Source organism: Aspergillus alliaceus (genome assembly GCF_009176365.1).
Source record: "Aspergillus alliaceus strain CBS 536.65 unplaced genomic scaffold BDW43scaffold_73, whole genome shotgun sequence".
NCBI lineage: Eukaryota > Fungi > Ascomycota > Eurotiomycetes > Eurotiales > Aspergillaceae > Aspergillus > Aspergillus alliaceus.
The window spans coordinates 35,896-51,470 of NW_022474756.1; the positions used below are offsets into that span (position 1 = coordinate 35,896).

The 15,575-nt window shown below is 46.9% G+C and overlaps 6 protein-coding genes across 6 annotated transcripts; 3 read left to right on the plus strand and 3 right to left on the minus strand.

Annotated features, from left to right (window-relative positions):
• Positions 1–6: 6 nt before the first annotated feature.
• On the minus strand, positions 7–652 carry BDW43DRAFT_292614 (uncharacterized protein). Its single transcript, XM_032043741.1, has one exon. The coding sequence runs from the start codon at positions 398–400 to the stop codon at positions 170–172; it is 231 nt and encodes a 76-aa protein (XP_031894776.1). The 5' UTR covers positions 401–652; the 3' UTR covers positions 7–169.
• Positions 653–1,626: 974 nt separating this feature from the next.
• BDW43DRAFT_304245 (4-hydroxyphenylpyruvate dioxygenase family protein) lies at positions 1,627–3,029 on the minus strand (the record flags this gene model as incomplete). Its single annotated transcript, XM_032045568.1, has 3 exons — positions 1,627–2,011; positions 2,098–2,262; positions 2,350–3,029. The coding sequence occupies 3 exons, from the start codon at positions 3,027–3,029 to the stop codon at positions 1,627–1,629; spliced, it is 1,230 nt and encodes a 409-aa protein (XP_031894777.1).
• Positions 3,030–3,771: 742 nt separating this feature from the next.
• On the plus strand, positions 3,772–5,610 carry BDW43DRAFT_323404 (aminotransferase-like domain-containing protein; the record flags this gene model as incomplete). The annotated part of the gene is made up of 6 exons (XM_032049738.1): positions 3,772–3,856; positions 3,921–3,952; positions 4,010–4,052; positions 4,104–4,360; positions 4,434–5,279; positions 5,353–5,610. 6 exons carry the CDS (start codon positions 3,772–3,774, stop codon positions 5,608–5,610), a joined length of 1,521 nt encoding a protein of 506 aa, XP_031894778.1.
• A 2,190-nt stretch (positions 5,611–7,800) lies between these two features.
• BDW43DRAFT_304247 (phenol 2-monooxygenase) lies at positions 7,801–9,784 on the plus strand (the record flags this gene model as incomplete). Its single annotated transcript, XM_032045569.1, has 3 exons — positions 7,801–8,451; positions 8,516–8,803; positions 8,855–9,784. The coding sequence occupies 3 exons, from the start codon at positions 7,801–7,803 to the stop codon at positions 9,782–9,784; spliced, it is 1,869 nt and encodes a 622-aa protein (XP_031894779.1).
• Positions 9,785–10,192: 408 nt separating this feature from the next.
• BDW43DRAFT_316351 (MFS general substrate transporter) lies at positions 10,193–11,957 on the minus strand (the record flags this gene model as incomplete). The annotated part of the gene is made up of 4 exons (XM_032048280.1): positions 10,193–10,659; positions 10,719–11,044; positions 11,105–11,629; positions 11,695–11,957. The coding sequence occupies 4 exons, from the start codon at positions 11,955–11,957 to the stop codon at positions 10,193–10,195; spliced, it is 1,581 nt and encodes a 526-aa protein (XP_031894780.1).
• Positions 11,958–13,008: 1,051 nt separating this feature from the next.
• BDW43DRAFT_304249 (cytochrome B2) lies at positions 13,009–14,862 on the plus strand (the record flags this gene model as incomplete). The annotated part of the gene is made up of 6 exons (XM_032045570.1): positions 13,009–13,135; positions 13,237–13,736; positions 13,886–14,181; positions 14,245–14,322; positions 14,407–14,642; positions 14,705–14,862. 6 exons carry the CDS (start codon positions 13,009–13,011, stop codon positions 14,860–14,862), a joined length of 1,395 nt encoding a protein of 464 aa, XP_031894781.1.
• Between the last annotated feature and the right edge of the window lie 713 nt (positions 14,863–15,575).

Sequence of the window (15,575 nt, forward strand, 5' to 3'; positions counted from 1 at the left end):
GAGAACCTTTAAGAACCTCTTATCTTGCCCCTAAAGAAAAGATTTTTATTCTAAACTGCCTATGAGAAATTTGATGTCCGGAAACAACTGTTTGCATAACTAAAGGTCACGTTATGAGACGGTGAACAGTAGCCGCATGGTTGCGCAGGTGCATCTTATGGAGGACTGGTTAGCAGTTTTTGTTGGCGCTGCACTTATAATTAGCTTGCAGTTCACTGCCAAATCCATTACTGGGTACCGATCGCTTGGGCCGCCTGCGCAAGGGCCCTCCTTCAGGGATGGGGCAATACTGTGAGACCGCTCGCGTGGCTGCATTTTGTCGCTTCCACTCTTCTTCAAGGGAAGGGGAAGTGGGCCAGGAAAAGAGATTTTCAATCAGGTTAATCTGTTCCGGTGACATCTGATCTTCGGTACGGAGGACTTCTTTGGCTTCTTTATCATTGATAGCTGTTCCCAAGAGCTGACGCTCGATGTCAATGACAGCCTGTTTCCTATCGAATTCCTCTCATATTTGCTTCATGAGAGCCGTGGATAATCGGTTAAATGTATTTGGGACATTGCGCTGCAGCCGGCGTAGCCTGTAGAGGGCCTGAGAACTCGGGGTTTCCTTGTATGCTTTCTCCTGCTGGTTTCGCAGTTGGACTGCTTTAAGATATTCCGGGTGTTCATGAAGAGACGCTTGTTGCTGGGGGTCCAGCTTTCAAGGCCGTCTCTTGTCGGGCGGGTGGGGCTGCTGACCTAAGAGACGGCTAGTGCATGATTCTTGTTTGTTCTGTTTGTATTCGAGATAGACAATATCTCAGAGCTTCGCTCGTGGGATATTCTCTTCTTCAAGCAATTCTCTCGTATTAGAGCTACCCAATAAGATCAATTTATCTACATTGGCCTGAGCCGTTACAGTAAAGAGAAAGAAGACAGGATTGAGTATTTAATAAAACAGGTATTTGAGAAATGAGCCAAGAATGGAAAGAAGGTTATTAAAAAGATTAATTAGTAGAGAACGAAGGTATTTATAATGATATTACCATAAATTTGATATGTATCAATTAGCTTAGGTGCCTAAACTAGCTTGATTGTGGACGGTATTTATATTTTTCATAACATCTAGGTGCGTACATGCAATCACAATGTATCCATAACAGGGCCTTCATTTACTAATCTCTACTGAAGGCGGCTATATCAATACAGAAACCCATACAGAAACTGCTAAGATAAGGAACTGTAAGGGCTCATATAAGGGTGAGATAGTGTGAAGACGATATGTTTCTTATAAAGCATTAGTAATCATAGTCCTATTTTCTTCGAGTATTTAGAAAGTTATCGTCTTGACTGTTCCGCAAATACCCAATAATGTTGTAGCATTTCCCGTTCTCAAACGAACTAATCGTAAACTCAAGTAAACTGTCCTTAGACGGATCGCCAAGGTTAAACTAACTATATGCGAATGAATGCCTGAATATTCGTCGAATATGTCATTCTTTCCCTTCTACTCTCCATCAGCATAGCGGACTAGCCTGGCTAAAATCTTATTCCTTGCGCCAACAACAATGCTGGAACCCATCACAGCAAGGGTCAGATGTAGCGAAAAGGCATATGGAAAGACTCGGGTACCATCTCCAAAAGGATTCAGAGATTCCCGCGCAACGCCTGTTCCCTCTCAAAAGCTTCGAACAGACTCTTGAAGTTCCCAGCTCCAAAGCCATCGAAATTCTCTCTTTGAATGATTTCTATGAAGACAGTAGGACGGTCGATTACGTGCTTCGTGAAGATCTGTAGAAGATACCCCCCTTCATCGAAGTCGATAAGGATATTATATTTTTGCAGGAGGGTGATATCTTCGGCAAGTTCCACATTTTTCATGGCTAGTCGCTCCCGCATATTCACGTAATAGCTGCTGGGCACTGAAAGAAAGCTTACACCGCGGTGTGTAAGGTTTTCAACGGCTTCGATGATGTTGTTGGTTCGGAAAGCGATATGCTGACAGCCTGCCCCACCGTAATAGTCCACGAATCTAGAAGAATTTATAGAAGTCAATTATTTTCACCTGAATGGCCTTTTTGTTTATCTGTTTGGGGCATCGGCTTAACGGTGACTCACTCTTCAATCTGGGATTTCTTCAAACCGGTGGCTGGCTCGTTCATCGGCATTTTGATTACATTGTTAGGAGATGCCACAACGACGGATCGCATGGCCGAATAGTCCGAGCACATATCTTTGTCGTCCACAGACCAATAGCGGTGGAAGTTCAGAGCATCTTCGTAACTAAACAGATACGGTGATCAGCAAGGCTGTTAGAAAGTATCTTAATACCAAGAAAGGAGACAGAAGTAGTCGGATGAATATGCCTACTATTTGACAATCCCGTCGAGACCATTCCAAGGTTGGTTTCCGACGCAGTGATCAATTTCAATTAGATCGACCTTGGGCAATAGCTCATTCAGAGCATTCATATCATTGACCGAGCGAAAGCCTGGAAGGAAAACTCCTCGGTAATTCGATCGATTGATCAAGGTGTGGGCTGTATCGCCATAAGTCTTGATGGTCGCACAGAGTACTTCCCCATCCTTTTCATCGGTAAGGATGGTTGGCTTCTGGATAGATATAGCCCCGTTTTGAACAGCATGCTCCCAGACGCCTCTAACATCGTCAACCTGGAAGGCAATATCCTTGACTCCGTCGCCGTGCTTGATCAAGTGTGCTTGAATCTCATTCAGCAGATTGCGGTCCTTTTCGGACACATGCTTGTCGGAGGGTATGTTCCGTGGCCCGGCTATTGGAGCAGTCAGCATAAAGCGAGCGTTACCGTTGGCAACAACATAGGAAGTTGTCAGGTACGATCCGGTCTCTGGTCCGCAGTATGCAATGACCCGAAAGCCGAAGTGAGCGACGAAGTAGGTGGCAGCCTGGCGGGCATTGCCAAGATACCAAGAGATATAGTCAAACCCAGTGTAATTTGGATTGATGCTTTTAATCACAGCCACGTTGGGCGAGACTTTGAATGGTTCGCCGTTGACGCCAGTGGAACGCATGCTGTGCAAATAGTGAGATTTCAGTTGTCAGAATGCCAGTAAGAGGAAAGTGAATGCGGAGGAGACGGATATGATCGAGCGACCTGAAAGGAACTCTGAAGCTCAACAATGCCTTGGAAAAGTGCGCCTGACACACTGTCCCTGGACCGGATTTATAAGCCATCCCCGTAGGTCTATCGTGATCTATTTTCTCGGAGTACGAGATGGATCGGAGAAATTTGGCCATGTTACATCTCAGCTAATGACTGAGGCAGCATGCATGCATGCATCATGCATTGACTGGGGGGAGGGAAGAAGGGCTGTAGAGAAACCAAACACCGAATTTCCTTGATATTGTGCAATTACAGGATATTACGCTAATTTAGTATGGTGTTTCTCGATTTACCACATTTCCAGCTGTATAGCAGCGACAGGTCGCAGGCCTTTTCCAATTTACTCTGACTGTTGTCTTTCGCGTGAATTTCGATTCACTTGTATTTCACTTGAAAGATAAGACATTAACCCCATTATTGTTGGTTGTAATGTAATTATTCCTCTTTCGCAAGAGAGGGGCACTACTACTAAGAATTGCTTGCAAGAAACAGAGAAAGGAGAAGAGCATATGTTAACGGTGAATCCCGGCTGATCCTGTGCTAAAATACCACATTGTTGCTACTGCCCTCCTTCTTACTCCTAGATCTAGTCCAAATCAAAAGCGTACCACAATCTAACCCCATCAAAGGGCAATTCAACTCCTCTCAATATGGCAGAGCTTAACGTTACTGATTCCTCTTCTCGAGCGCCCTCGGAGCGCTCTCTCCTTGCCTCAGCAACGCGAGACTGGAAGGGTGAGAAATACCACACTTGGAGAGCCTTTATACTCTGATTAACCTCAACATACGCATAACTCAGGCCTCTTTAGCCGAGAAAGCCAACTGAGGAAGGTAGAGTATCTGAGAACTCAGTCACTGGGCTCACGAGAAGCTAAGACTTCTACGTAGAAGTCCGTTATGCAGGGAATGCATCATATTCTCGACAAGTCTGGTAAGCAGTATAGGGCTCGTTATGGTTAACCGATGGATTTATACCTTCCAGTAGTCAAAATACGATCGCTTGGCCCTGGCGCACCGTCGACTGACTACTTCCCCTTCTATGGAATGGACTTCGATGTTCCATTGTCCGAAGCACCGAAGACAGATTGCGAGATAGCCCCGAAGGCAGCTGCGAAAATTCACGCTGGCAAGCATGACAGCAAAAATGGGGATAGCATATACGACATTGCAATCGCCTTACAATATGGTCAGGGCACCGGATCTACACAGCTCTTGAAGTTTCTCTCCGAGCATGTCAAGGTAGTCTCTATACACAGATTCAGATTTCCGTCTTCAAGTAGTTCATCTACTGACCCATTAAGCTCGCTCCAAGATCATTCATGACCCGCCGTACAAAAACTGGAGATGCATCTTGACAGCTGGGAATACTTCTGCCTTCGATATCATTCTCCGAATGTTTACAAAGCCAGGTGATTATCTTCTCGTCGAGGAGTACACCTACCCAACTGTCTATGAAACCGCTCTACCAATGGGCCTCAGGTTTTCAGGAATTAGAATGGATGACTTTGGCATGATTCCCGCCCATCTCGACGAAGTTCTCTCCAACTGGAGCGAAGACGCGGAAAAGGGAAAAAAGCCGCGGCTCCTGTACGTCATCCCGTGCGGCCAGAATCCGTCGGGAGCGACTCAGCCTACTGAGAGAAGGCGAGAAATATACCGGATTGCACAGGAGCATGATCTTCTCATATTGGAGGATGATCCCTACTATTTCATTCAATTTCCACCGTATACATCGCCGACATCTGAAGAAAAACAAGATACCGACCTTTTGAGTGTTTCACAGAACTTCGCAGAGGTTATTGACAGGCCGCTCCTTCCTAGTTACCTCAGCCTTGATAATGATGGAAGAGTGCTCCGGATGGATTCGTTCTCCAAGATTATCGCTCCAGGAGCCAGAATGGGATGGGTTACTGCGCCGGAACAAATCGTCGAACGGTTCGTGCGCGCTCATGAAGTTTCCGTGCAGAATCCGAGCGGCTTCTCTCAACTGGCCATATTCAAGCTTCTGCATGATTATTGGGGCCATTCTGGGTTCAAAAGGTGGTTGGCCCACTTACAGATTGAATACGGCAAGAGACGCAACATGATGGTAGATCTTTGCGAGCGGTATCTGCCTCATGAGATCACGTATTGGACTCCCCCAAGCGCAGGGTTCTTTGTGAGTTCACACCACCCATCCGGTACCCTAATTAGGCACTAAGAGGCTTTGGTTCTGACTTGACAATCTCTAGATCTGGATATCTGTTGACTGGAAGCAGCATCCCTATGCATCAACGAAGTCTCCTCGAGAGGTTGAACAGGAAATATATGACTCTGCTATCAGCCACGGTACGCTGGTCATCCCTGGCAGTGCTTTTCTGCCTGAGGACAAAGAGGGTCGTATGGACAAGGTTTTCTTCCGTATGACTTATGCAAGTGTCCCTCCTGGTACAATGCAGGAGGCCATTCGCGGACTAGGAGATGCACTGCGTGAGGTTTTTCGGCTATAGTAGAGATTACACTGTCCCGCTTTGCACGGTTTCCATTAGATGCAGGATCCCTCAGATGGGGTCTGAAATCAAAGGAAAGATAGCCCCTCAATTCATTGACTTACTCGAGATGCAATTATATGGGCAAATATTCATTGATTGAGGCGCTGTACGTTGATCCTACTGGCCTAGAAAGTTCAAGTTCTATCTAAACGTCTGTAATGTATGACTGTATCCATGGGAGCATTGGCCTCCTGAGAAAGTTGCTATGATGACACGTACCGTCTTCTGTACTAGTCCATCAAGCTAACCTGACATTCCCTCGGGAACGTTCACCTCCTATATCATTCGGTACAGGTTTGGCTGTGAGCGATCTGATTGGTCGGTGATGTTAGGGAATAGCTTCATTGATAAATTACGGTAGAATGGTCGATGCGGCCGATTACAATATACCGGTAAGTTACAAGATTCCTGCATGTAGCAAAAGCCTCGCTTGCCCGACGGCCGCGGCGTCTTGGCAAGAGCACCCTGGCTGTGCTGCATCCGAGGATAAGGCAGAAATCGATCAATCAGTCGTAACATACAGTGCACGGGGGTTCTGATAAAAGTAGTATTTTATTTCGTAAGTTAAACTTGGACGAAATTAGGTATTCACGAGACAATTGGGTGCGAACGATAGATTACTAGTAGTAGTGGGCCTTTAAATATGACCGTCCCCAGATACTGTTAGTCATAAACAAGAGACAAGAGCAGTGTGCCTGTTCTTAACCAAAAGTATCTTTCAATTTGTCTCGTAACGCATTCATTTTGGTTTCTTTCGTCTCCTTTTAGGTGCTTTATAGTGTAATTACTACTAAGTATTATGACTAGTAGTATATTCCACTTCGATAGTTTACCCGATAAGGCGCCAGTCAACTGACAAGGTCGGATGCAGGTGCCAGGTTAGGGCTAGAACGAGTCGTAGACTTCAGCACGGCTGGGCCTTCATAAGGACGCCACGTTTGATTGTGAATGATAAGCTTTGTTGTGCCGCTCTACCCGAGAGGGGCATCCACTACAGTAGGTCAAGTTAGTGGCGCGGCCCCCCGAGGAGGGCCGTAGATGATGGCTGAACCCGAATGCATGTATCCAGTGTATCATTTCTTATATTACGAGGGCCTAGAAGCGATTCGGCGACTGCGAGGTGGGACTCTGTCTGTGGCAATCAAGCCCGAGGTGAATCACTTCTCATAGGTAGTTGTAATAGTTGTAAAGCATGTGAAGCTGCAGGACGGCTCATTTACTTATCAGCAGAGGGACATTAAACAAAAGGTTTTGGGAGATAATGGGTTGCTGGGCCTCATATGAACGAGGTGCAGATACACATATGGTTATTATATCATTACTATCCGAACTTCTAAAGATGGTCCCAATGTATGAAAACAAAGTGTAGAATCCATTGGATGCCAACGCCTATCCAGTAGGCCCCGTACTAGGGCTCAGTATCGCTGAAATGAAAGCTTTTTCTTCTCCTGCGACTTAATATCTGCAGTATCGGAAATGCCAGCCGCAGTGAGACAAGGAGAGACCTACCGCACAATTCCGAAAGGAAGCGACAACTCCATGTAAGAACATGGCCAGTCGCCGCGCCCAATATGCCGCGTTATCCGATAGCGAAAAACTTTGGATCTGTAGAAGCTGCTAAACAGCCTCTATCAGTCTCCGCCCAAAGTGTCATTGGGGCCAGGTTCCCAATTCAAAGAGGGGCAGAAAAGCTAGGCAAGGATGGCATCTTCGAGTGAACCGGGATTGTCCTTGTCTCCGTCACTTTCTCAACTTGTTGCCGCGTCATCAAAGTGTTTGTGTTTTCCCTTGCGTCGCACTTGCTGGATTTTCAGGGGCTTCCTTGGGGAAGAAAAGCATGAACGCCCCATGATCTACCGATGGTGGTAAGGCTTCGGCCAACAAGGCTTTGTTGGGGCAAGTGGCACACATATTCCGACGGGGTCGATGGTAAGGGCAAGGTTCTAGCACTGTTCCGTCTGACAAATTGTAATGTGCCTTTTATTCTTTGGGGTCTCTCAGCATCATAGCAAGTCAAAGGACCACTTCTCTCTCTGGCGCGGTGGAGGATTTCGATTACATTGATATCCTTGAGCCCTCATACAGAAGCTTTTCTCAATTAGCGACGCCTTTAAATAGTGGATAAGGACCACAAAGACATACGAAGTCATGGCCGAATGCTACGATATTGTTATTGTAGGCGCTGGCCCGGTAGGGCTAATGCTGTCAGCATGCCTCTTGCGCCTGGGGCCTTACAAGATCAAGCACATTGACCAACGGCCCGGGCCGACAGAGACTGGGCGCGCCAGTGGGATCCAGGGGCGGACTCTCGATGTGTTGCAAAATCTGGATCTTAAACGTGCCATCATGTCTTATAACCCAGGCCGAATCTACGAGGTTGCGTTCTGGGATGCTTCCAAGGACGGGCCCGGGATTCAGCGCACGGGGACGGCGAAGAGTTATCCTGACTACATTGATACGAGACATCCGTTTTCTACTATCATCCACCAAGGCAGGATTGAAAAAGTATTCCTGGATGATTTGAGGGAACGAGGGGTTGAGATCGAGAGGACCTGGACCATTGCAGGTTTTAGGAAAGACCCTTGCGGAGAGGATTCCGACCATCCACTGGTAGTGGACCTCGTCAGCGTTGACGGTACAAAACGTTCGACTGTACGAACAAAATATCTGTTCGGTGCAGATGGAGCACGAAGCCGTGTAAGAGATCTTCTTCGAGTGCCAATGTTGTCGAAAGATCCAACAGTCCATGTGTGGAGTGTCATCGACGGGGTGGTCAAGAGCGACTTTCCGGATATTCAGGTACATGTCCTCCTTGGCAATATCGATACATGACACCAGTAACTACTAATCTTACATTAATTAGATTAAATGTACCGTTCATTCGTCCAAAGGTTCAGCTATGATAATTCCCCACGGGAACAACCGAGTTCGTATATATGTCCAGCTCTTTCCCAAAAATGGACAAGAACCTCTCGCGTTTGCGACGGTGCCGAAAATCCAGCAGGCGGCAAATGAAATTCTAGCTCCCTATACAGTGGACTGGGTGATGGTGGAGTGGCACTCTGCATACCGAATTGGACAAGGACTCGCCGCAAGATATTCTCTCGATGAGCGAGTTTTCATTGGAGGAGATGCATGCCATACGCACAGTGTAAGCACTTGCCAGACAACCCGAAGGTAGCACCGATGTTTGAACTAACAGCCTCGTTTCCTACAGCCCAAAGCCGGCCAGGGGATGAACTATGGCTTCCTAGATGCACACAATCTTGCGTGGAAGCTGCACCTGGTCGAAGCTGGCTTTCTCCGGCGCTCCCTTCTAAAAACCTACGAAGGGGAACGGAAGCTCGTAGCAGCAAAGCTGATTGAGTTCGATGCGACATACGCGAACTTGTTTAGTTCTCATCAGCCCGTTAACGGAAACAATGTTGCCCCGAGCTCGGAATTTGTCCAGGTATTCAAGCAGAACTCACTCTTGACGAGTGGTTACGGCGTCGAGTATCCCGTTAACAGCTTGACCTGGCCATCAACAGCTTCTTCAACCAACACAACAGCTCTGCGTCCTGGTCGTAGCTTGCCTACCGCAACTGTAACGAGGGTTATCGATGCCCATCCCGTCTACCTGGAACAGGAGATCCCCTTCAACGGTAGCTATCGAATTTATATCTTTGCCGGCAAACCCGTAACCACCTCGAAGGCGATACTTGATCTCGCCGACCATTTGCAGGCCAAGAGTAGCATCTTTCGTCGATATCAGCGAAAGGACATCGATACCTCATACGACGGAAGACACAATCCCCACTTCCCATTTTTCACCTTTTCGGTTGTCTTTCATGCACCACGATCAACAATTGAAATCCAGGAGAGACTTCCGTACTTTTTCACCTGCTATAGGCACCACGTGTACGCGGATGATCGTGGATCGTCGCGGGGGGGTGAAACTGCAGAGAGGAACGCTCACCTCAAGATGGGCTTCGACGCAGAAACGGGTGGTATAGTCGTCGTGCGCCCCGACGGGTACGTTGGATGTATCCTAGAGCTTACTGATGGAAGAGCGAGTGCTTCAGCTTTGAATAAATATTTTGAGGCAATCGTACCATTAACTGAGCATGATGTCGTGGCGCCAAAGCTGTAATGTTGTGACATGGATGGTGGGATAAGTTGAGGTTATGGGCGCTGAATGATAAGAATATTGAAATAATAGCTAAAACAATTTAAGTCCTCATGAGCAAGTCCTTATTGAATCCCCTTCAGTTTATAATATTTCACCCTTTAAAAATTGAGGGCGCTCTTAGGTAGAATTATTGGCTCCCATGGAAAACGGGGAAAGGAAAAGGGGGAAACCAAAGAGGAGGTATATCAATACAGTCTAGAGATCACAATTGTTATCCTACTAATCACTTCGCTTGTGATACTTTCAGCCATGAAAATTTCAGATTTGTATGTAGCCAGAGCTACGGAGTAATATTCCAACATATCCCTATGGTTGATCCGTGTGTGACACTATACGATTTCTGTAAGAGACCGATTCCCACACCAATTTTCAGACATCCGGCGACCCTTTCCGGCCCACGTTACCAATATTCCGCAGTCCGAATAGGCTTACCGCTAAACTGGTGATATTCATTGCGAACAGAAACCAGAATGATGCCCGGTAACCCACCATCAAGGCTCCCGGACTATCTTTGTCTAATGTGGAATCCTTTTCAGTGATACTATTGGCAATCAATGCAACCAGGGCCAGTCCAATAGTCCTGCCAAATTGTGACACTGTATTAAAGACACCTGCCGCAAGGCCTTGAGTCTCAGCAGGAAACATGCCAGCAATGATAATACTTGAAACAGTAAAGAGGACGTCAGCTGCAATTGGATTGAGACACATGGCGAAGAATGCACAGCGCCAGTATATCCATACTGGATTAATTAGAGCTAAGAGCAGTGGTGAAACTGATGAGAGAATAGTAGCCCCATTTATCAGAGTGTCTGCGCGTACTCGATGGAGGATTATACCTGTAGTAAAGCTGGTGAGCAAGTCTATAACCTTGCGCGTGCTGAGTGTAAGATCATACCTGTAGTAAGGCTAGTGAGTAAGCCTAGGACAGTAACAGGAATAAACCGCACTGATGTTGCAAGTACAGACAGCCGCTGTACTTCCTGAAAGAAGAAATTGACCATCTGTTCAAAGGCATTAAAAGCCCCCCAGATCATAAATACATTTATACAAATGCATGTAAAGCCGACCTTCTTCCATAATGAATTCTTGATCAAAGTAGGTCTGGAGTGGCTTTCCTGTCGACCTTGCCAGAAAATAAAGAAAATTATCAGGCTGCCAAATAGGCAGAGAAATATAATTACAGTAGCGTCACGGATCTTGGATACGTCATCATTTATCACCCTATAGAAGCAAGGAAAGAATGTCAGTATACATTTTTGGTAAATCGAGTCTCATACATACGCCAAGGCATAGGAAAGTAGAGCCAATCCAACACTGGCTGCCAGGGCTCCGATCCAGTCAATGCCGAAGACAAGACGACGCCATATGATCCCCTCTTGTTTGTCCTTCCCAGGTAATTGCTGGACTGATAGAAGTAATACTGGGCTATTAGCTATTGCAGCGCTGTAGAAACCCCAGCGCCAGCCCACAGTATCTGCAAACACGCCTCCGAGAAGAAGCCCGACTCCAAATCCAATAGGCTGACCAGAACCCATCAAAGCAAGTGCAATATTCCGGAATTTTCCAGAAGGGAAATGCTCAGTAATAATGCTCATAGCAGAAGGCAAACAAAGAGAGGCTGCAATACCAGAGATAACCCTGAAAATAATAAGTTGTGTGCCGCTGTGAGCAAGGCCACAGGCCATGGAAAAGATACTCTGTAAAAAGCAGCCTGTCAGGAAAGTTTGTTTATTGCCCACCACATCGGAGACAGCCCCTGAAATAAGTAGTGTACATCCTGTACCGAGAGCGTACATTGACACCGGCCTATATACATTCATGTTGTGTTAGTTGTACTCGATGTGCTAGATAATAAGTTCTAGATAACAGACCATAGTTTCATTCCCGGACTGAGATGCAAATCTGAGGAGATCTGCGGAACAGACACGGTGACAAGCCCACCTAAATATGAGCTAATGAAGGTGATACAGGAGATGCAAAATATCACCACAGCGGCGTTACGTAGTCCGTTTTGAGCCGCAGTTATAGCCACTCCATGATCGGAGGTTACCTGCTCTGAGAACAAGTGGCCTTCTCGGTATTTCCCTTGCTTGGGTACAACGGAAAGTTCATTCGCTTCTGGTGCCGGCTCCATGACAGCAAAGGATAGTTCAAAATCCTCAAGTAAATAGAATAAAAAGTGAAGCCACAAGCTGAGCTGAGAGGGAGGAGTAAAAGATATGGAGGGAAGACTAAGAGTGGGGTGCGCGGGCAGCACCATCGGTTCCTTGGGTGAGGTGGGCTATAGGGGTCTTACTCAATCCACATATTGCTTGACTTTCCAGTCCGCAAGCTAACTAGAAAAGGGTAAGATGTCCGAATAGCCCTACAGCCCATGTTGGGTAGTACTAGGTTGCAAGGATCCGCGAATGTAGGCCTTATCTCCGCAACACTATCATGCCCTTGGTCACCAGAGCGTTGCTATCTAGTCGTAGTACTAGGCCACGATGAGATGCTAAGCCCGAAATGAACCCTTTGCACCAAGTACAGTCTTTGACCTGCAGATTACAAGATTTCCAATTTTCTTCAACTTCAGGCTGGTTGCGAGTCTGGCTAAGACTAGTAAACCCGTATATAACAGTAAATACTTCAACCCATGGCATAATATAGCCAATAGATATAGGTAGCTCAAGACCTCAGTTATTCAAATACGGCCCATTGGCGCTCAATAGTGCAAGTTTCAAATCGTTTGCTTTTCTGAAATTTTGTAATCTGCAGGCCAAAGACTGTACGCGGTAATACGGCTGCCTGACTTGCGGATCGTCGCTTGCCATACACTGATACATCTACGGAGTACTTGTAGTAGAAATTGTTGCCCTTGTATGTGGGTCTTAGATCGGCTACTTGGCTCGGAGGACTTGGTCATTATGCGTGACACTAAACAAGATGCCTTGACCATGGTTTCCTGTCTCTACGTTATTGATTACAGGGATGCTGTCGGATAATGATGGAAAATGAAAATTCCCTACAACTTGAGAATGCACTCATAGGGTTCAGTCGTAGACGAACAACGGCCGGCGAACACTGCTGCGTGGGTACGACCGCCCAAGGGCGAATACTACTAAGTGGCTTGTCTTCATAAAGACGCAAAGATCTTCTCTCTCACGTCCCTCCCCCGGTATCCTTACGACCCTCGGCACTTACGGATGGCTGGCACCAAGCGGATCTCTGTGGGTGAAGTTGCCCAACATTGCAGTCCCAGTGATTGCTGGGTTGTGATAAACGAGTATGTCTGGGATTTAAGTGAATTCGCCCTAAAACATCCAGGTGGTTGTGACTCTAAAGATCATGCGTGGCATTGAACCAACATTTTCGTCCAACGGTCGGTGAAGATCAATAATACCTTCTAAGCTAATAAAGTTATTTGGGACCAGCCATCCTTCGATATGCGGGCCAAGACGCCTCCCAGGCTTACAACGAAGTCCACGATCCCGATCTTCTATCTCATGCTCTTACTGCGAACGAACTTGTCGGTCAGCTCCATCGGTCTTCTCCCAACGCAGAGTGGCACAACAGCTCCGTTCGGGAGGCAGCTCCTCGGCGTCCACTCAAGCCGCCTCTAGGTACCATTCTCAGTGCCCAAGATTTCGAACTCGTTGCGCAAGATACCTTCTCAAAGAAAGCGTGGGCGTTCTACTCGTCAGCCGCCACAGATCTGGTGTCTATTAACGCGAACAGATTGCTCTATCACCGCATTTGGTTTCGGCCCCGGTTGCTACGCAACGTGCGGGACGTAAGCACCAAATGTACAGTCCAGGGTGTCAAATGCTCTTTGCCTGTCATTGTTGCACCAGTAGCTCTGGCGAGGCTCGCTAATCCTATTGGTAAGAAAGGAATAGCAAAGGCAGCTGCTAGCAGAGGCATCTTTCACTGTGTAAGTTGTTCACGGTGAACATGGAACGAACTCTACAATCCCATTAACTTATACTACTTCCAAACTCCAATCTCCCCTCCTCCCTTACTCCTCCATTCGTCTCTTAGGCCGGTTTCGCATGCTGTTGTGCTCTGAGATGAATCGCGCAGATACCTATTACGGCTTCCAGCCCAGTCGAAGACGTTATTTCGGACGTCCCTTTCCCCGCGACCGTCTTTTTCTTTCAGCTATATGTCGCCAAGGATAGGGAAGTTTCTGAATCGCTTTTGCGCCGGGTGTGGGAGCTCGGTATTCGCACCTTGTTTGTGACCATTGATGCTCCTGTTGCCGGCAAACGGGAAGCGGATGAGAAAGTAAAAGCACAAGATATGATAGCAATGCCAATGACAGGCACTCGATCAAGGGAAGATGGCGCAGGGAGCGGTCTTACCCGAACCACGGGTTCGTTCATTGACAGCTCATTCTGTTAGGAGAACCTCATGTGGCTCAAGGAACAATGGCCCGGGAGGCTGGTCATTAAGGGGATACAGTCTGTTGAGGATGCTCGGATGGCGGTGGAAGCTAGGGTGAGTGGGATTGTCTTGAGGTCAGTCAGTCAGTCACTATCCAAATTCTACTTGGATACAGAGTCAATTTAAGCCAGCCTTGGATGACTGACCAACTACTAAAGCAATCACAGCGGGCGAAACCTCGACACTTCCCCTCCAGGGCTTCTTACACTACTGGAGTTGCAACGGCATCTACCATCAATTTTTAGTCACGTAGAGGTCTACGTCGATGGAGGAGTCCGCCGTGGCACTGATATACTGAAAGCGCTTTGTTTGGGAGTGAAGGCAGTGCTAATTGGGCGGCCATTCCTTTACTCCCTCGCCTACGGAGAGAACGGGCCCCAGCATCTTCTTGATAGTGAGTCCAATCTATACTCTCAGTATGCTATATGGGTACTAATATTGCGATTGTATTGGAAGTTTTTCAGGCTGAGCTCGAGACAGCCATGAGGTTGATCGGGATCACAGAACTTTCGCAGGCACACCCGGCCTTTGTTAACACACGCGACCTCGACCATCTAGTCGTACAAAAGGTGAGGACTCCTGCCTCGCATGCAATGCCACATGCAAAGATCTGAGTTGATAAAAAAATATAAAATAAGTTAAGACAAAGTTCCTACTGGTGCTCCTAGGATCTACATCTTTGACTTTTCTGATGAGATCAATCATAGCTTTTGGTAAATATACGTTGCAAACTCTGACAGCTTACGGCGCACGTTCATTATGATTTGACACTTGGTCTCCTGCTTTAAAGTAGTACATGAGCGTATACCCCAATACTGCAACAAGGCTTCACCACCGAGCACCTTGGCCGGTATGAAGCCCTGGGCCATTCAATGCCAATGTCTCTGTAACCCCTCTATTCCCCAGACAAAAGGCCTCAACCGCCTGCCGCGAGTGCAAGCGCAAGAGATGCAAGATAGTATCCCTTCTTCTCCCTACCCATGCCCAGGCTGCCTCAACATGATACTCTGTTGGACAGGCTGGCTCAATATACCGCGTACAGTATTGAAAAATCACGGCTACAAGGCTCTTTTCATGATCTTTTAAAAGATTTCCCAGCTCTGAGCTCTCATATGATGATTTCACTGAGTCCAGCACAATCTCCACCATGGCAGACTATACAGCAGAAATACCAGTTTACACAATACTGTACTAGATAGACAGATAATAATTATAATCTTTGAGAATCTCAGAAAGCCAAGGCAGCCAATCAAATATCACAGTCTAGTCAGACTGCTATATACTATTTAGCTAAACCTACTGTATTTGTACTGTACTCCTTAGTATA